This window comes from Peromyscus californicus, unplaced genomic scaffold (genome assembly GCF_007827085.1).
Source record: "Peromyscus californicus insignis strain IS unplaced genomic scaffold, ASM782708v3 Scaffold_7__1_contigs__length_154581171, whole genome shotgun sequence".
Taxonomy (NCBI): domain Eukaryota; kingdom Metazoa; phylum Chordata; class Mammalia; order Rodentia; family Cricetidae; genus Peromyscus; species Peromyscus californicus.
The window spans coordinates 47,373,042-47,393,838 of NW_026294595.1; the positions used below are offsets into that span (position 1 = coordinate 47,373,042).

At 45.4% G+C, this 20,797-nt stretch overlaps 1 protein-coding gene across 1 annotated transcript in view; it reads left to right on the plus strand.

The window, feature by feature from the left end:
* Nucleotides 1-20,797, plus strand: part of Myo3b (myosin IIIB) — a 352,122-nt gene that overhangs the window by 161,104 nt on the left and 170,221 nt on the right. Inside the window, exons 16-21 of the mRNA XM_052723122.1 lie at nucleotides 6,480-6,606; nucleotides 8,049-8,259; nucleotides 9,425-9,572; nucleotides 10,751-10,904; nucleotides 13,539-13,627; nucleotides 15,513-15,642. Of these exons, the coding sequence (XP_052579082.1) occupies nucleotides 6,480-6,606; nucleotides 8,049-8,259; nucleotides 9,425-9,572; nucleotides 10,751-10,904; nucleotides 13,539-13,627; nucleotides 15,513-15,642 (859 nt within the window). The remainder of the gene's footprint in view (nucleotides 1-6,479; nucleotides 6,607-8,048; nucleotides 8,260-9,424; nucleotides 9,573-10,750; nucleotides 10,905-13,538; nucleotides 13,628-15,512; nucleotides 15,643-20,797) is intronic.

Consider the following 20,797-nt stretch of genomic DNA (forward strand, 5'->3'; position numbering starts at 1 on the left):
TCTACTCAACACGTGGTCTAAGGATCCAAAACTTTGTCATTCCCTGAAAGCTTGTTTGGAGTGCAGACTCTCCGGTCCATCCAAGAATGACCAAATCAGAATCTGAATTGGAACAAGATGCCCAAATGAACATACATGATGAGAGGCATGCCTGTAAGGACCAAACACCTATCAATTATTACCATTGCTATAAATTCAACCTGCTTATAGCAACAGATGCCAAAAGAATACTGCCCTGAAAAGAGGGGTTCAGGAATGTGTAGGTTATGCCTAAACCCTAGGACGTGCTTTTGCAAGTAGCTCTTTGTGCCTATAACAAATGAATTAAAACTCTCCTAATGTCTCTGCAGTCACTTTCTCCTCCACACTTGCCCGTTGTTAACTGTGGCTGCAGGCATGACGCTACTTCTGTCATTCTACATATAGACTTCCTCTATTAAATATACGCTGGGGTCGACACAGAGTATTTATAACTCTAGGACCAAATATTGCTCCATGATACATTCTTTCATAGTTTCTGGGCTTCGTGCCATTGATTTCGTAAGAACATACAGGCTCTTTCGCTTTGCTGGCACAGGGGGTGAATGATTAGGAGGAAGGCTAGAGTGTTAAATCTTAGATTACAAAACACTCTGTTTACCTTGGGACAGCTACTCCGGGTAAAGCATTGCTTCTGTAATCCAAAGAGTTTGACCTGTTCTTTCCTCCCCAGTATAGCTGATTTTAGTCCTAATCATATGTTTCTTTTTTTTGTTTCTAGATAGCTGTTCATTTTGTTGTTGTTGGCCTCTCACATACCATAAATGGACAGGGAAATATCCCAAATGTCAGGATAAAAATAGAAATACATTTCTCTCAGCTCCTTTGAGGGCAGTTTAACAGGTCCCTGCCTTGGTAAAGGATTTTTGTAGTGGCTCACATATGGAGCTCATGGTTATCAATTACACATCGTCTGAAGAGTTGATGGCAGAGGTAGAAACGAAGCTGTTTGAAGTACAAGCCCATGCCTGAGGTCATGCCAAAGGGTGGGGCACATGTCCTCCAAAGGGGACAGGATCCATGAAGGGAGCCTGCAGGGGAGATGATAGTTTGCTTTCGATGAATAAAAGATGGTGATAGAAGGCTGGTCCGTGATTGGCCGTGGCTCCAGAAGAGAACACACAGTGATGTTATTCTGATAGAAATAGGCTTCTGTCTTACTTAGGGTTTCTGTTGCTATAATAAAACACCATGACCAAAAGCAACTAGGGGGAAGGCTTTATTTCATTTGAAAGCTTGTCTAGGAAACTCAGGGCAGGGATTTGAAGGCAGGAACTGATGCAGAGGTCATGCAAGAGTGATACCTACCGACTTGTTCCTCATGGCTTGCTCAGCCTGCTTTCTTACAGCACCAACCCATGGTTAACACTGCCCACAGTGAACTGGGTCCCTCTACATCAGTCATCGATCCAGAAAACGCACCATTGGCTTGGCCACAGCCAACCTCGTGGCTGCATTTTCTGAGTTGAGGTTCCCTCTTTTGAAATGCCTCCAGCCTGTGTGGGGTTGATGTAAAAACTAGCCAGCATGGCCACTGCTAATAAAACAGATGTTGATGGTTTAACGGTAAATTTAGCAGAAGCAGTTAAGCATTTCAGTATACACTGTTGAGGCAGGCCATTCCTGAGCACAGGGTGTTGAGTATTATAAAAGGAAAAAATGGCAGTGTAAATGAATATAAAGAAGAAAAAAATGAGAAAGATGGTGAAGCTTCTTAATTTGTGCGTGGTCAATGAGTAACAGGAGTATAACGGCCTGTTACTGTGTATTCTCACCTCAGTGTGCAGCAGGAGTGTGGTAGTACTTCACTATGGCTATGTCCCTAGGTGGATCTCCCCAGTATACACAGTGTACAGCAGGAGTGTGGTAGTATGTCACTATGGGTATGTCCCTAGGTGGATCTCCCCAGTATACACAGTGTACAGCAGGAGTGTGGTAGTATGTCACTATGGATATGTCTCTAGGTGGATCTCCCCAGTATACACAGTGTGCAGCAGGAGTGTGGTAGTACGTCATTATGGATATGTCCCTAGGTGGATCTCCCCAGTATAGAACAGGAGTACGATAGTTTGTCACTGTGTATACCTTCCCTGTTGATGACAGGAAGGTGACAGTATGCTGTATGTTTCTCTCCGGTGTATAACAGGGAAGTGACAGTGTGTCACTGTGTGTATCTTCCCTGTGTCCCACACTAGTTCATTTGGAAATAAACCAACCTAATTTAATCAGTAGCTTTGGAAATGCAAAGCAGAAGATGGATTTTATCTCTCTGACCCTATATCTCTGCAGACAACGTGCTCTGCTGGATTATCTGACTTCATGCCGTGTTTATAAAGTCACAGTACCATGCCTAAATTCAGGAAGACTAGGTCGTGTAGAATCAGGCAGCAGAATGCCAAATAGCTGATGGGACAGAATTTCTCTAATGATTTTCTGCCAGTCATTTCTCAACGGAGCTTAAATGAACTGACCAATTCAATTAAAATTGTATTTCCTGTCCTTTCTTAGAAGGTCCCTCGTTCCCTGTGGGAACTCTTCAAGTTTGTTTTTTGTTTGTTTGCTCCGCATCCCCCGCCCCCAAACCTCACAACAAAATTACAGCAGGCCAACCTTAGTGTGGACTTGCGAGGATGGATTTTAATTCCAGGCACCATCCGAAAGCATTCCAAAGAACACCTGCCCTGGCAGTTCCATGAAGAAACTTCCAGGGCGGAAGGAGCCCTCCAGTAATGATGGTGACTCTGTGCAAAGGACAAAGGGATTTGACCTTACACCCAGCTGGGATGTCTTGAGCCAAACCACGCTGTTTCTGTTTAATATTAAATAATGCTGGCCCTGCTGGTACCAGCAGTATCCTAACATACAATGTAAGTTGAGCTGCAGTGTTTAAAAGTGCATGAACACCTGGATGCTGAATACGATGGTAGAGAGTGGACATGTACTACAGATCCTTGGACACAGAGGCCACAAAGAAACCTAAGTTCAGGGCAAAATTTCTTCTCTTTCTTCAAATTATATCACCAATCAAAATAATACCTCTGAAGAGAGATTCCAAAGAGATATGTTAAAATAGGAGTTGAAAAGCTTAAGGGTACACTGACCTTTAAGTCACTAAATGTCATAAGCCATGCCAAGGAGGTAAGTAATGTGTTACAAACTTCAGCAGGCCCTGATACAGTGTTTAGGGCAGAGCTGGCGAAAATGAGAGATTTTGAGAAAAGAAAGAGGTCAAGTAAATTTCTAGGGGGTGGGGGACAAGACAGATAGAGGCCTGGGGTGCCTGGGAGCCTGGCCAGAGTGGTTTCAGCCAATCGACAGCCAGTCCTTCTTAACTTTGGACTTGCCTCAACACTGCCTAGGCAACACTTGCCCTTAGGAAGTGTCTGAGAAAAGAGAGCTTTGTTGGAGAAGCGCTCTCCTCCTCCTCCTGTTGCTGGTCAGTGGAAGGCTGAAGGGCTCAGAAGCAGTCTGTTGAGACAACCCCGTTGGAGGAGCTTGTTAAACCCTGATAAAACTCTCATCTGAGTGAGGGTTTTTTTTTTTTTATCATTGTGTCATATAGAAAGTCAGAGACTAGAAATAAATAAAAATAGGGCCATAAGACTCCACAGGAAATGCCGGGATTCCAGAAAAGTCTCCAAAGCTACGAAGCAGCAAGAGAAAACAAATTAAGGATGGTGAAAAAGATTTCCCATGTGATCAAGCAGCTTTGGGGAAGGTGGAGCCATTCCTGATAGACGCAGCATTGAGAGCTCTAGCATGGCTGGGTTTAGTGTTGAACTGAACTCTGTGATAGGTGGAGGTTCTAGGTCTGAGAGGAAGATGTGATTAGCCCCCAGATCAGGCTTGTGGAGTAGAGTGGGAGAAAATCCCAGAGATGCCACATAGGGAGCACCCTCAGAGAATGAGCCCCATCCCTGCTCTGTCGTTGATCCAAGGAAGGACCTGGAAGGAAAGCAGCTCTAGCAGTCCACATGCTTTGAATCTAAATGTTCTCACTGGAGATCTGAGGTAGATTTCCACTCTTGTTGACCACCTGGGCATAGCACTGAAGAAAATGTGGCCAAGGAAGCAACATGGTAAGTTGTTCATCTCAAGAGCATGGTCTCAGATGACCATTTTCTTTGGCTCATAATCACAGTGCTGAAGTGCTTGAAGCCTGTTTGGGGAGATGCCTTGGCTTCTATGGTAGGGACTGTGTGTGTTCATTAGAACTACACTTTCCCTTAGAGTGAGGAGAGTTTTAGATAAACCCTGGAGGAGGCTGGATGCAGACATGGGAGATGCAGAACTCATTGCTCTAGTCTTGGCTTTAAACTCTCAGATCTGCCTCCGTCGGGAGTCGCTTGATGCATGCGGCAGGGCTCATCCTGTATTGATCACGGTAATGAGGGGCTGTCATGTTAAATCCAGGCAAGTTCTGAAAAAAACCCATTTGGTAGGTGTTCTCCTTAGCCACTTTTAAGTGGTGTGATTAAATAAGGATTCTTCAAGTCTAAAACATGACGTCGTGCCCTTGATTTAGAAGCTGGAAGAACAATGCTTATCCAGAGCCGAAGCCCGGCTCAGAAGCCTCATTCATCTTTGTAACATTATCAGGCATCCAGCAGATGTCAGTGTTACAGCCTGCATTCAGATTTTAGACTTTCCTGAGTAATGTCTGCAGGGAGGCTCAGTTTGGGGGGCAGTATTTATCAAGGGTCTAGTGACAGTTCCTATTACTTAGCTGCTGTGTACAGTATTAAATCAAATAATCTGTTTGAATATGTTTTATGGAAGTAGTTTTGTTTAATAGCATAAAATTCAGAAATTTCTCGAACTAGATGTTTCCTTGTTCCATGTATAGAAAATGTAAAAGTTAAATAAATAATAAAGCATGCATTATTTTTAATCCATTAATGCTACTCACATGCTCAACTTTGAACATGAAAACAGGACTCAGATGATCTGAATGGATTTTACTCAAATTTATATCACCAAATAAGTGAGGTTTTTCCTAATAGTCTATCAATTAATCTCTTATACCAACTCAGTGACCTACAAGTCTACTCAGTCTGTTTATGTAGAGTTAGTATTAGATCCTCCAAGTTTAGGGCTCAGTCCCACAAGACCCCCCACTTCAGACACCAGTTGAAAGCTCCAGGCTTCTTACACTTCTGAACTGGTTACAAAGTTACCATGACCTTATTCTGTAGCCTGATTAGTTGGTATAACTAATTCTAGTTATTATTATTGTTGTTGTTGTTATTATTATTATTAGTGGTGGTAGTAGTAGTAACTAATAACTAGTTCACAGAATTCAGGAAAACATTTTACTTAAGGTTGCAGACTTATTATAATTGTTACAACCCAGGGATAGCCAAATGAAAAATGAATGGGCAGTAAACAGTAAGGGCTCATGCCGCCTGGGCACACCACCCTGCCAGCACCTCCATGGATTCACTAATTTGGAAGCTCCCTGATCCTGTTTAGGGTTTTTGTGGAGTTTATACCACACCATACCACACCACACACCACACACACACACACCTGATTAATTATTGGCCATTGGTGATTAACTCACTTTGGAGCCCTAGCCCTCCCCAGGGTTTGATGGGATCAGGAGGGGACTAAGTGCTAAGCCTAGTTTCTCTTGAGCAACCAGCTCCTCCGATTACAAGCCTTATCTAGAAGCCCACCCAGATCCTCTTATTAACAGAAATGCAGGTAGGGTTGGAAGGCTCTTGTTGCCACAACAAAGATCTGATCACCCAGATAATTTTAGAAACTCTTCTGCTAGGATCTAGAGACAAAGGCAAAATATACTTTCTTCTTCGTACATAGTAATATCATGGTTTATTTCTAGTGAGTCTTTCAAATTATGTGCTCACATCATGCATTGCAATCTGTAGCTCTGAGATATCCTAGTAAGCCATCAATGGATACACACTCCTAGATATTTTATAAAATGCTATACCCCAAAGAAGTGAGGGAACTTCTACTCTTTTGTTCTTAAGAAAGGCCATCTCTGAATTTGGGAGCTGGGATTGGTTAGCATAAAAGGCTACGGAGTGAGTTAAAGGACAAAGAAGGTCATTTCCCTCTTGGTCACCACAGCAGGTGGCAGAGCATCTCCATTCCATGTGGTCCTTCGATGGTCTAATGACATGGCTGAGGCCAGGTTGGGGGGAGTTCCAGCCAGCAATAGTGAGAAAGGCAGCGTGGAGGAAGTGTGTTCACTTCCACTGGGCCTGGGACCCGAGGAAGCACATTTTACTTTATTGTTAGTGCTTGGTGACATTGCCATCTCTAACTTCAGGAAGCTTGGGGAAATTGTGTGTGTTCAGAAAGGGGAAGAACAAAGTTTGATGGACAGCTATAGTACTTTCAGCTCAAGGGTGAGTGATTTGTTACTTTAATTGGCGATGACCTCCAAGCATGGTTCTCAATGTCCTTCCCAGGAAGTGCATTCCGTGTACAGAATTCTGGCTGGGATTTTGAATATCGGGAACATCGAGTTTGCAGCTATTTCCTCTCAACACCAAACTGATAAAAGTGAGGTGCCCAACGCCGAAGCTCTGGAAAGTGGTAATTGATGCTCATATGTGCTTTCCTGTCGAACTCCATGTCTTTCACTTCCACAGTTTTCCAAGAACCTGTAAATATGATGCAGCTTTAACATCCTCCGATTAGCTCTAGATGGTTCCATTAGCCAACATTTCCCGGAAGGACATCCTGGGGTATAGCAGCATTCACCCACTATGTTACAGATGGTTGTTCTGCAGAAAAGCCGTCTGTGGCAAGAAAGCTTACCCAGTGGTTCTCCACCTTCGCTGCTTTTCAAAATCATTTTCAGGTTTATTTTTCTTAAAGAAATGTAAAAGGTTGGGCCCCTGTATGGATCCATGGACTGAGCATGTGTGGGAGAGAAAGCAGCACCTACTTATTTAGAAAGTTCTACTAGCAATCATGAGGAAAGACAGGGTGAGGATTCTTTTTTTGGGGCGGGGGGGTTGAGACAGAGTTTCTCCATGTAGCTTTGCGCCTTTCCTGGAACCTCGCTTTGGAGACCAGGCTGGCCTGGAACTCACAGAGATCCGCCTGCCTCTGCCTCCGGAATGTTGGGATTAAAAGCGTGCGCCACCACCGCCCGGCCAAGGATTCTTTATGTATACCAAACAACAGCTGGATATGTGGCTGCAACCTCAGAGCTTGTGCAGAGGCAGGGGGATGCAGAATCTGAAGCCAGCCCAGGCTGCATAGTGAGACCCTGTCCCCAAAACAATTGATTAAAAAACCCTTTTGGGGAGCCTGCATAGGACCGAACTAGGCCCTCTGCATGTGTGTGGCAGTTGTGTAGCTTGGTCCGTTTGTCAGGCTCCCAGCAGTGGGATCAGGACCTGTCTCTGGTACTTGAACTGGCTTTTGGGAACCCATTCCCTATGCTGGTTTGCCTGGCCCAGCCTGAATGCAGGGGAGGAGCTTGGTCCTGCCTCAACTTGGTGTGCCATGCTTCCTTGACGACCAGGGAGGCCTGCCCCTTACTGAAGGGAGCTGGAGAAGTGAATGGGGGTGGTATATGAGAGGTGGGGTGGGGCAAGAGGAGAAGAGGGAGGGGAAACAGTGGTTGGTATGTAAAATAAATAAAAAAATTTTAATTAATAAAAACAAAACACAACCCTTTTTATGTTAAGCTACAGAACTCTATTTAGGATCATCACTACCCAATGTGTTTATGACTATCTATTCTTACAATTTATTTGATAAACGACCTCTCCCCCGTTAGACACCCGCCCCCCCCCCCCCCCGACACACACATCTTTTCTTACTAAATACTTGTGGGGAGCTTTCAGAACAGTTTGGGAGCTGTGCTGTCCAGTCCAGACACTTCTTGGAGTTAGGGGCCTTGCTTGTCTGGACTGTGACTTCCTTGGAATGGAGCCTGGCACACAGTGGATGCTGTGGGTGCTGGCCGGCATGGCCTGTGTGGAGGGGTGGCCTCCCGTCTAGGATCATCCTCTTTGTTCCAGCTGCCCGTGTACTCTGCATCAGTCCAGAAGAACTCCAGGAGGCCCTCACATCGCACTGTGTGGTCACCCGAGGCGAGACCATTGTCCGAGCCAACACCGTGGACAGGGCTGCAGACGTCAGGGACGCCATGTCTAAGGCCCTATATGGGAGGCTGTTCAGCTGGATCGTGAATCGCATCAACACACTCCTGCAGCCAGATAAAAACATATGGTAAGTTCCTTGGGGAGCAGAGGCCTGGAGCGATCCGTCATCCACTGGTGTCTTTTAGAGTTTGCCAGAGGGGACTTTAGATCTCCGTGGGTTTTCTTTAGCCAAAGGACTCTAGCTTTCACCCTTAAAAGCATCAGTGGAGCCGGGCGGTGGTGGCGCACGCCTTTAATCCCAGCACTCGGGAGGCAGAGGCAGGCGGATCTCTGTGAGTTCGAGGCCAGCCTGGGCTACCAAGTGAGTCCCAGGAAAGGCGCAAAGCTACACAGAGAAACCCTGCCTCGAAAAACCAAAAAAAAAAAAAAAAAAAGCATCAGTGGGAGCCAGGAAAGTTGAAGCATTTACTCCTGAGAGGAGAATGACTGATTGAGCCATTGGGGGGCGGAGGGAGGCTTGGCGGGGAGCTAGGTAAACCAGGTTCGTGTCCCACGTCTATAGCTTCATCAGCTGAGTCCTCCACCACCTTTCATCTCTGTAAAAATGAAGTTAATACATGCTCCTTGGGAGTTTCGAGAAATACATGAGACATGTTGTGAAAAGCTTTAAAGCACAGACTCATCCTCTTGTTGTTATTAGGACTCCTTTCTCCTCCCTGGGCCTTAGAGTTTTTCTGTACTGCAGAGGAAGCAGCACTGTTCAATTCTGAAGTCTCCTGCCCAGCAGGCTTTGGGGTGGGTAGACGGGAGACTGTGTAGGAGAAGCCATGGCCCCTTTGTGTGATCTGCAAAGGAGCTTCTGTGTAATTATTGTTTCGTTCTCTCTTTTTAAAAATGTGTGTGTGTGTGTGTGTGTGTGTGTGTGTGTGTGTGTGTGTGTGTGTGTGTATTGGATACAGCATCCTGTTCTGTATCCTGGGATGACTTTGAACTCCCGACAACCCTGTCTTAGCCTCCTGAATGCCAAGGTAACAGATTTATGCCATCATGCCAGTCTCTGAGTAGGATTTTAAAGGACTCTACTTACAGCATTCTATTATTTTTTCATTTTTTTAAAAAGTAATTGTATTGAAAGTTTCAAACTGTTGTCCTTGAGGAGGCAGGAGGCATCTTTGCCCAAGTGGGTGGATCCACATGTCACATGAACTTATAGGCTCATTGTCTTGAGATAGATGTAACTAGATGCAACTTCTAACACATTCTCTCTCTCTCTCTCTCTCTCTCTCTCACAGTAGTGCAGAGGACAGGATGAATGTGGGCATCTTGGACATTTTTGGCTTCGAGGATTTCCAGAGGAATTCCTTTGAACAGCTTTGCATAAATATCGCCAACGAACAGATCCAGTACTACTTCAATCAGCACGTGTTTGCTCTTGAGCAGGTAGTGGTTGAGGCAGAAGCTAAAAGTAATGGCGGGGTGGGGTGGGGGCTGCCAGGCTGCCCACAATTGGAAGCGAAAGCTGGTTGGTCAGGCTGTCAAGTAAAAGACTATAGAAAAACCACTGGCAAGACAGTCCTGTCAAAATAAACAGTCTAAATTTAGTCCAGGGGGAAAAAAAGAAAAAGGTCCTGATTTTTGTGGAAAGATGCATTCTCTCACTTGAGTGGAGCTGGTGACGGGGCAATTATTTAACTCTCGCTTCAAAATTCTTCCATGTCTATTGTCGAATATGTTCCATTCTTTCCTGGCTGGGCTACAATGATCTATAATGGGGTCCTAAAGGCACAGGGTGACCCTGAGCCTAGGATGGGGTTCTCAGAACCCACACTCACCATCATCACCTCTCATTGCCTCTGCATCAGGTACCCCAGTAGTGGAGGGGTGTCTCCAGGGAGGAGAAAGGAGTGTTCTTGAATCTCTAGATGGCAGTCTGAGAAGCAAGCCGCTCTAAGATGCCAGGGTCTCCCCCTGCAGCTTTAGCCACAGCGGTATTCGGCCTCACCTGACCCAGGCTGAAACCCAAGACTCCCTTCCATGTGAAAGCAACATGAGACAGAACGCTGTGAACAAGCCCACAGGTGCCACAGACGGCTTCAGTGCGTGGGGCGGGGGAGGGGACAAAGACTATACTGTGAGCCAATGAACAGAAAGACAATGAGGAAACACACAGGCCCTGGATTGTCTGCAGAACCTTCGTCCCTGTTCACCTTACACAAAACTTGACTTTAGGAATAGCCTGAGCCCTGCCATTTATCTCCCTAGGAAACATGGAGTTCCCTGGTTTTCCAGTCCTACATGCTTCTTTAAAAGAAGAAAGAAATCCATAAGTACTAAGATGGCATTCTTAGATTTGACTTTACTACTTTCCTGCCTGAGTTTCTAAATAATGAGCTTCCAACCCAGTGGCTGGGAGGTAGCTCTTGCTGTCCTATAATAGGTCACATTTAAGTCACGCTTGCGTGCACAGCCTTGAGGCTGTAATATGTAATTCTGTTGCTATATGCCCCAAACACACCCAGTTACTCACACGTCTCAATATGGCCAGACCCAGAAAGTCCAGGCTCAATGTCCTGGTAGTACCGTTTCAGGCCAGAGAGTCACGGTCTATTCCCCTCCAGATGGAGTACCAGAATGAAGGCGTTGATGCTGTCTTTGTGCAGTATGAAGACAATCGCCCACTCCTGGACATGTTCCTCCAGAAACCCTTGGGCCTTCTCGCACTTTTGGATGAGGAAAGTCGGTTTCCCCAAGCCACAGACCAGACCTTGGTTGGTAGGTATCCTTTAGGATAAAGGTACACATGCTGAGAGTAGAACCTGGCACAAGGCATTACGTAGATATGTTTTAAGTTTTACGAAGGAGTTTACCCATCTTACTTTGGACACATATAGATCTTGGGGGTGCTGGAGAGATGGCTCAGAGGTTAAGAGGACTTGCTGTCCATGCCGAGAACATGGGTTCAGTTCCCGTGACTCCTGTTGGGCAGCTTACAGCCACCTTTAACTCCACTCACAGAGGTTCCAACGCCATCTTCTGGCTTCCCCTGGCACCTACACACATACAGTGCATGTACAAACAAGCAGGAGAAACATACACACGAAAATACAAATAAATTTAAATAAAAAGTTTAAAGATTGTTTATAAAAGAATTTCAGTGTCCTGGGAGAATGTGTGGCTTAAATCTATCACCACTCCTATGCCCTCCCCATCCTCCTGTAACTGCCAGCACACATGTTATTTCCTTAGGCTTTTGTCTATCATCTTCTACCTTCCTCTCCCTGAGATCTCATACTCAGTACTTTCCGCCCTCCCTTTTATACTTTATCTTAGCCCAAAGGCTGAGAAGTGATCCTTCACATCCTCTTTGCAAACGCATGTCATGTCTTCACCAGGGCTCCTCTCTACCTCTAGTCCCAGGTAGCACAGGAACCCTGTGGTCCCAGACTCACAATGCCCTCTCTTCTGTAGACATTCCTGCTGGTCTAGTCTCCAATGCCGCCTTTTCTTAGCTTACTAGTATCTTCTGGATAGAGATACGCACCTCCTCCTGGCATCTATCTGTTTGTCTGCCTGTCATCCATCTCTATCTATCTATCTATCTATCTATCTATCTATCTATCTATCTATCTATCTATCTATCTTACATCTATATCTATCTACCTATTATCTCTCTCTCTCTCTCTCTCTCTCTCTCTCTATCTATCTATCTATCTATCTACCTATCATCTATCTATATCCATCTATCATCTATCTATCTATCTATCTATCTATCTATCTATCTATCTATCTATCTATCTATCTATCTATCTACTTTGTATATAGGAGGCTGTCAAAGGACAGCTTGTAGGAGTTGGTCCTCTCCGTCTATCTTGTGCTTGAACTTGGGTCATCAGGCTTGGTGGTAAGTACCTTTACCGACTGAACCATTTTGCCAGTCCATATTATCCAAGTTCCCTATCTCCCCCACATCCCGCCCCATCCCCATCCTTCATGATATTTTTGTAGAGGCTTCAGATTAAATGAGCTTTGTTCTTTACCTATGTTGTGATGTTAGAAGGCCCTCGGGCCACAGTTCCTTAACCGCCTTTAGTACCTAGCATAGCTCCTCACACTGAGCGCTCAGTCCTGTCCACAATACTATAGAGATGTTTGTGGAGGAGAGTAGAAAGTTTCAAACTCTTTCCTCACATGGAAATTGATGTGTGGGAGACGTGTTCAAAGTGTTGAAGTTGTCAGCACCAATGGCTTTCTCTTAACTTTGCCCAAACGAAGTCAACCTAGGTTATCTGCCCTCCTAGCCTATCTGTATGGTTCCAAAGCTCCTTGGCAGGGTCTGAGATTGTCTTGGGTGTCCATACTTAGAATTTCTTAGGGCCAGGAAGGGAATGTGGCATCTTAACAGCTAAAGGAAGGTGAGATGGGACATGCTCGTCTGAGTGGGGCTGCTTGGGGCTGGTCTGCAAGCCCTTACTTATTCTGTGTCTCTGGCTGGAGGAGCAGATTTGTTTGAAAGAGCAAACAATTTGTGCCGTGACTCTCCAACATTTAAATCCATATGTCAAATTTTAAAATATTTTATTTAGTATTCATACATGCATATGATGTGCTTGGATCAAATCTGTCCCCTATTTCCTCCTCTGCCACTCTTCCCTCATTCCCCTCCACCACTAATTTCCCTTTTCAACTTCGTGTGTTTGAGCAACCCCCTCCTCTCTAATACCCCAGAGTCCACTTAGGTCTATATATGCATGACCGTGGGGCCATCTCTTGGAGCATGGGTAACCTCTCAGGGCCTGCATCCCCAAAGAAACCGGCTCTTCCTCCCTCTAGCAGCTCCTCATCTAGAAGTGGAACTTCACGGGCCCTCCCCCACACTGAGATGTGGGGTGGGTTTAGTCTCGTGCAGGCCTTGCCAGCCGTGACATGGACATAGTCACAGACTGCACGTTGGAGCTGCTGTGAGTTCACATGTACAACTCTACTGTCGTGTACAGCAAACACTGTTTTCACTACAGCAGTCTGCTCCCTCTGGCTCTTCCCACCCCTTCCGTGATGACCCCTGAGCCTCGTGTGTGTGTGTGTGTGTGTGTGTGTGTGTGTGTGTGTCTGTGTCTGTGTGTGTGTCTGTGTGTGTATGTCTGTGTGTGTGTATGTGTGTGTGTGTGTGTGTGTGTGTGTGTGTGTGTGTGTGTGTGTGTGTGAGAGAGAGAGAGAGAGAGAGAGAGAGAGAGAGAGAGAGAGAGAGAGAGAGAGATCCCATTTAGAGATGTATACTCCAGGGTTGGAGATTCAGCTCAATGGTAAAGCGCTTGCCTACCTAGCAAGTGCGAGGCCCTGGGTTCAATCCTCAGCTCAAAAAAAAAAAAAAAATAGAGATGTACACTCCAGTCTCTTCTCTGCACACAGATAAATTTGAAGATAATCTACGGTGCAAGTTCTTCTGGAGGCCCAAAGGCGTGGAGCTCTGTTTTGGCATTCAACACTATGCTGGACCGGTGAGAGGGGCAGGAGTTATGGGACCCAAGAATGACAAGAGACTTGTGTGTTGGTTCTGCTCTTTTGGGAGCCCCTGACATCCAGCTCCCAAATAAATCACAGAGTTAAACAAATGCAACATAAAAAAAGTAACACACCTTAAAATAATATTCCCCAATGCTTGTGTCCCCTGTAGGGGCGCTCACTAGACTGCTTGTGGACTCCACTCTCCTTTTGATTCTAATCACAATTCCCAAGTGCCCTCAGGGGTAGGTACTGTTTATAAATGGGGTGGCCCATGAAGTACCTCCTGCTTCCTGCCTGAAGGCAGGCCCAGAACTGACAGCTCTCTAGACAGGAACCATACCGCAGCCTTTGCAGGGTTTCATGGTAAATGTTCACATTCTGACGTCATTTGGAGTGTAGGTGACAAAGGACGGTTGACAACACAGTGGACTTTCAACATGTCTATGGGCCACTAGGTATGTCCAGTGAAAGGGCACAGTTTCGATCATCCAGGTGTGGCTTTACCACGTGAGCTGGAACTCCCATTTCTCACGTATCATGCTCCCGTCTCAGTTCAAGTCCCTGAAGCTGATTGGTGACTGATTTAGGAAACTGTCCCGTCCCATAGCCAACCGCTCACTGCTGTGTTTCCCTCAGACAAACAAAATGAATTGTGACCAGTGCTTATGAGGTTATAGAGGCCCTAGATCTAGAAAATGGATGGGGTTCCTTGAAAGGTACTTGGGATTATTCTATTGATGTGTGATGTGTCCAAATTATCTTCCATATTTATATCCTCAATTGAAAATTAACTTGCCTTCCTCACCCCCTAGGTCTCGCTGGCTTGCCTTCTTCCTGTCACCTCTTTCCATCTTTTCCTCCTCTATACATTTTTCTACCTGTGCCTCTCTCTCTTTTTTCTCCTTTCTAGGATCCTTTTCTCTCTGCTTTGTGAATTCTTGCTGAATTTATTTACTACTTACCTTTAGTTAGGGTTACTGTTGCTATGAAGAGACACCATGACCAAGGCAACTTTTAAAAGAAATCATTTAATTGGGGGCTTTTTTACAGTTTTAGAGGGTGTGTCCATGATCATTATAGCAGGAAGCGTAGTGGCAGAGGGAGAGAGAGAGAGAGAGAGAGAGAGAGAGAGAGAGAGAGAGAGAGAGAGACAGAGAGACAGAGACAGAGACAGAGACACAGAGAGACCGAGACAGACTGGGCCTGGCATGGGCTTTTAAAACCTCAGAGCCCACCCCCCAGGGACATACCTAAGCCAGCAAGGTCACACCTGCTGATCCTTCCTAAACAGTCCACCAAACTGGGAACCAAACTTGCAAGTATATGAGCCTATGTGGGGCATCTTCATTTAAAGCACCACACCGCTCCAGGGATTTGGAGAATATCCCTTAAAAGACCTCTAAGTTGGAGTCCCTTGTTGCTGAGAACCAAGAACCACTTAGACTCTTATAGTGATCACTCAGACTCCAAGAGCACTTTCAGAGGTACTGAGGGTGGAGCGGTCATGAGCTAAAAGCCCACCTGTAAGATGACTACCCAACACTCAGCTCATTCAGCCCCTAGCTAAGCTCTTGCTTGTCTATCAGTAGGATGAGGATGGATGTTTTACACCTGATGATCACTTAGTATATCTTAACAGTTTTTTTTTTTTGATGTACTACATCTTCAGTAGGACCCTCTTCTTCAAAGATAACTGGACAAGACGCTGAGATAAATTGACCTGTCAAAAGCACAACTCCTCCCTTTCATCTGGTGCTCCATAGTCGAAGGGCCAAGTATAACAGGATGTTTATATCCAGTGCTGGGCAATGACTACCCAGACGACCTGCCGTAGCCAGTTGCCTTAGTTAACGTGCACACTCTGCTGTCTGTTTCCAGGTATTATATGATGCTTCTGGGGTTCTTGAGAAAAACAGAGACACTCTCCCTGCTGACGTGATTGTGGTCCTGAGGACATCTGAGAACAAACTTCTCCAGCAACTGTTCTCAATCCCCTTGACCAAAACAGGTACCTGAGACCCCCAACAGCCTCAGTCTAGACTCCTATGTGAGCTAATGTGGTGTCTTCTAGTCAGTGCCTAAATAATATCTGCACCACCAACATCACATTTCCCCCCTTTTTAAATATTTACTTTTTTATTTTGTGTGTCTGAGTGTTTTGCCTACCTGTATGCCCATACACCACATGTATGCCTGGTATCCACAGAGGTTATATGAGGGTATCTGAGCCTCTAGAACCGGAATCATGGATGGTTGTGAGCTGCCATGTGGGTGCTGGGAACCAGATCCGGGTCCTCTGCAAGAGCAACAAGGGCTCTTAACCACTGAACTATCTCTCCAGCCCCACACTGAACTTCTTTAACCAAGGCCAGGGTTCAATCTGAGTTCAAGAAAAGAGCATGACTATTTCTTTTGTAAATTAACTCCTGAGAAGAATTGTTCACACACACAGACACACACACAGACACACACACACTTTCCACATCATCTCTTAAACTTCTCATTTTCTCTGCCTCCTCTTAACTCCTCTCTTTATAAAACTGTACATTATCATTAATTCATGCTAAACATCCAAGGTGGACTTGGTTTACCTAGAATTACTGAGACAGATCTCTCTACTCATGTAAGATTCCAAGTAAAGGGGTGTGGTGCGCCGAAGGTCTTCTGATCATGAGCCCCTCAGAGGTTACCTGGTCGAGTTCCCACCCAGGTGTCAACCCCCCCATTTTCCTAAGCAACCTGGAGCACCCATGGCTTCACTTGTTGACAGTCAGTTTAGGCTGTTTTTCTGTGGGTCCTCATGCCAGGAAGCAGGATGCTAGGGCCCCAAATGGGAGTTCCCAGCTCTTTTCTGTCTTGCCAATGGCGTCTCACTGGCCAGGCTCCTTTGATTTACCTGGGATCCAGCTGTCTGGCTGGCTGCCATCTCAGACCTCCACTCACAGCTCGACTCTCAAGGGCTTTGTATTCCTGAGACTGTCTAGACACAGGCGTGGGCGTTCTTTTACGGATGAGTGGGAGAGCTTTTTTAATCAGTCCTTCCCTCTTTCCTCCTAACATCACTGACACCCGTGTCTCTCGCCTGGGACCTTTGCAAAGCAGAATGAATTATCACCACGTCTGATTTATAGCTGAAGGTATAGTGTGCAGAGTAATGAAAATTACTCCTGTCTAAGGGAGAGCCAACAGCTGCTCTACAACCTGTTCTTCATCTTAACTCGATGACGTAGCTTAATGTCCATCAAACACGCTTCTGTGGTACCCAGGAAGTCTCCGCCAGCTTCCCCTAGAGACACTTCTTGGCTACAGCTGGGGTTGATTCATATGGACCCCTGGGATCCTGAGGGCAAGTGTGTGTTTCCTGGTGTTTCCTCCACTGGAGACTCCTCTGTAGCTGGTGTCTGGGCAGATGATGCCGTTAGTAACAGGGTGACTAGTCTCTGAAATGAGATCTATCTGGAGGAGTCTTCAGCTGGCAAATGCACTCTCCCAGAAACATGAATAATGACTTGTCCAATCTGTTCGGAACTTTGGAAATGTACTCTTGGAACCTGAGGCTGAAGAAAAACAAGTACATCGTTCTAAGCACTAGGTGACTCTACGGAGAAGGAAGCGCTCTGCAGGGAGCCTTCTGCTCTGAGTCACCCAAAGGAAAGAGGAACTCCAACAGAACCTTTCCCATTTCTTTGGTTTTTAAATTGTCTTTCAGAGACCTTATAACTCAGTGGTTCTCAACCTTCCTAGTGCTGTGACTCTTCAATCCAGTTCCTCCTGTTGTGGTGACCCCCAACCATAAAATTGTTTTTGTTGCTACTTCATAAACTGTAATTTTGCTACTGTTATGAATCGTAATGCAAATATCTGATATGTGATGTCCAAAAGAGTTGGAACAGGCTTTTTCTTTTGGGCCACCAACCAGCTCCCAAATCATGACATGGAGACTTATCATTAGTTATGAATGCTCGGCCTTAGCTTATGCTTGTTTCTGGCTAGCTTTTTTTCTTTATCTTAAATTAGCCTGTTTCTCTTCATCTACGTTTTGCCTCAGGACTTTTTACCTTTCTTTCTGTATGTCCATTTCTGTGTCTGCTGGCTGGCGGCTGCCTGCCTGGCCCCGGGCACCTCCCTCTTTTTCTCCCTCATTCTCTCCTGCCTAGATTCCTCATACTATTTATTCTTTCTGCCTGCCAGCCCTGCCTATCCTTTTCCTGCCTAACTATTGGCCATTCAGCTTTCTATTAGACCAATCAGGTGCCTTAGGCAGGCAAGGCGAAACAGCAACACATCTTTACATAATTAACCACATGCAACATTAACAAATGTAACACACCTTTACACAGTGAAAGTAATATTCCATGGCATAAACAAATGTAACACATCTTTGCCTAGTTAAAGTGATATTCCACAACAGTCATGACCCACAGGTTGAGAACTGCTATTATAACTTTTTCTGAGTTTTGCCTGCAAATGGAACCCCACATCACCTGGGAATAACAAAAGCAGGGAAAAAAATACTAGAAACAAATGTGATGCCCTTCAAGCTTCTCTGTATTTTTGAGTTTGTACTATGCTGCTAACTTCTTTTTAAAATCATAAGGTCACTTTTCTTCATATTTTGAATATTAATTAAGAAGTTACACATAGCCGGGCGGTGGTGGCGCACGCCTTTAATCCCAGCACTCGGGAGGCAGAGCCAGGCGGATCTCTGTGAGTTCGAGGCCAGCCTGGGCTACCAAGTGAGTTCCAGGAAAAGGCACAAAGCTACACAGAGAAACCCTGTCTCGAAAAAACCAAAAAAAAAAAAAAAAAAAAAAAAAAAAAAAGAAGTTACACATAAACATCAAAACTAACAGCAAGGGTCTATTTGTTTACTTTGTGGGTTTATTCCTGCAAAAACACGTTCAGTTAACAGATATAAACAATCTGCTAACAAGGTGCCTATCGAGACAGCAGGAGGCTGCCGCAGAATTAGTGCAGTGTATTATTAGAGAAACAAGAACTTTCGTGTGCCTTCGCTTTCCATTTGAAATTGGGCCCCAATTTATTACCTTATCATGGGATAACTGTACTCAGACCTCCATTCAAGAGTGATGATGTGTCCTGCATTAAATGACAGAATGTAGATGAGACGGCTCAGAGGTTAAGAGTACTTGTTGCTCTTGCAGAGAGTTCCAGTCTCAGCCCCCATAGCGTGGCTCAGAACTGTCTATAACTCCAGCTCTCCTGGGGGAGAGCTGATGCCCTCTTCTGACCTCCACAGGCACCAGGCACACACACAGTGCATATACATATATGCAGGCAGAGCACTCATCCATATAAAATAAATAAATATTTTATATATAGCAACAAACATGCACATGGCTCCCTAAATGGTAGTGGCCATGCCCTGATGCCCTGGCTCCCCATCTCAATGGTGGGCACCTGGACACTTGCTTCATAGGAGTCATTACACTGTGAGTTTATGCTTTGCACACTCCTCCATGTGCATTCTATTTCACAGTAATATGGGCTTTTGCCAAAAGCTAAGGAAAGCCCCTTAAAATTCAAAGGAAAACTTTAATTTCATTATCAAAGAATTCCTTCCAGCTAAGTTCAGGTTTCCTAAGAGACAGACTGATGCTGTCCTTGGCTTCCAAAGTCAGGCATCAGAGGGCCCCAGGCTGGCTTTCTTGCCCTTTCAAGGGAGCCTCTTCCCTGAGTTCCCTGAGTTAACACTTCCTTCCTTAGTAGATATAGAAAAGATGCATTGGCTTAATTTCTTGTCAAGGTTGAAAAGATAAACACCTGGCTCTTTGTATAACTTTGTAGCTTCCCAATGACTATAATGAATACGAGAGACAATCAATTCATAAAGAGAAAAGATGGATTTTTTTTCTTACAGTATTAGAGGTTTCGGTGTATGACCAGCTGGGTCTGCTGGATTTGGACGGGGGAACAAATCATGGCAGCTATACCTGGTGGAGCAAAACTGCCTTTGTTGTGAGAGAGAGAAAAAAGGCCAAGTTCCCATCAACCCTTCAGGGACACCCCTCTAGGGATCAGAAGGCCTCTCACTAGTCCTGCCTTTTAGAGGCTGCATCACCTGCCAGTAGTTCCCAAGGCTGGAGACCATGTTTAGCACATGCACCTTGGGGAGACATTCCACATCCAAGCTTCCACAGTAAACACAGGTGAAATCCGAGAGAGCAACCACGTAGCATTTTCCCACTGCCTACTTCAACTTTCCTGTTCACATAGACTACTAAAGAGATGGCTGAACATGCAGAGTGAAATTGAGAGGCCTGGGGTAGCCAGGAGACAGGGTCACTTCTGTGTTCCCAGCATCAGCCTCATCTGGTGGGATGCCTATGCTGAAGGATGCTCTCATTCCAAGGTTCCCAGCCAGCATTGGGTAAACAGAGGCAGTCGTAATCAGCACGGATTCTCTCCCTTTCAGCGTGCTGACATGACCACGCTTTTGTCTGCAGATGGGCCATTTCAGACATGGTATTGTCTCCTTCATAACACCTTCCTATTGATGAAGTTCTCAGGTGGTTTGATGGGTAAAAGTTTGGTATGGCAGCAGAAAGACATTCCCACCTTGGCAAGCTGAATGATCCAGGTAGAGGACCATTAAAAGGAAAGATATTCAAACACAGTATCCAGGCATGCTTTCCTGTTTGGAAAATGTCCTGTTGTCGGTTAGTAAAAGGCTTGAGGGAGGGAGGAGAAGAGGTTTAAAAAGAACTCGAAAGACTCAGCTCTACATTTGAATCATAAACTCTGACTTCCGAATAGTAGTTTGGAGTTTTAAAGGAGTTAAGAATTTGGGAGAAACTGGAAAGGAAAAAGAAGTTAAATGAGAGGGAACATTCTCTAACTTCAAAGACAGGGCTAGCTTCAATGCCCAGAACTGAGTCCTGCCTCCATCACCTGCTGCCTGAGGTCACACACATCTCTCCTTGGAATTGGAGTTGCAGTAAAAACCAACACTCTCAGTCTCTTGGTTGCCCTTTGTATTGGGGGGGGGGTGGTGATCAGTGGCTCCCCATCTTACACATCCTTAAGGCATGTTCATACCTTCACTGCTCAGTTCTTCAAGTCAGAGGAGTCCTGCTTCTCTAACTCCTCCATCTGTGGCATGAGGCCCTGAAGAGGGCACCAGTGGGCCACCCTCTCTCTCC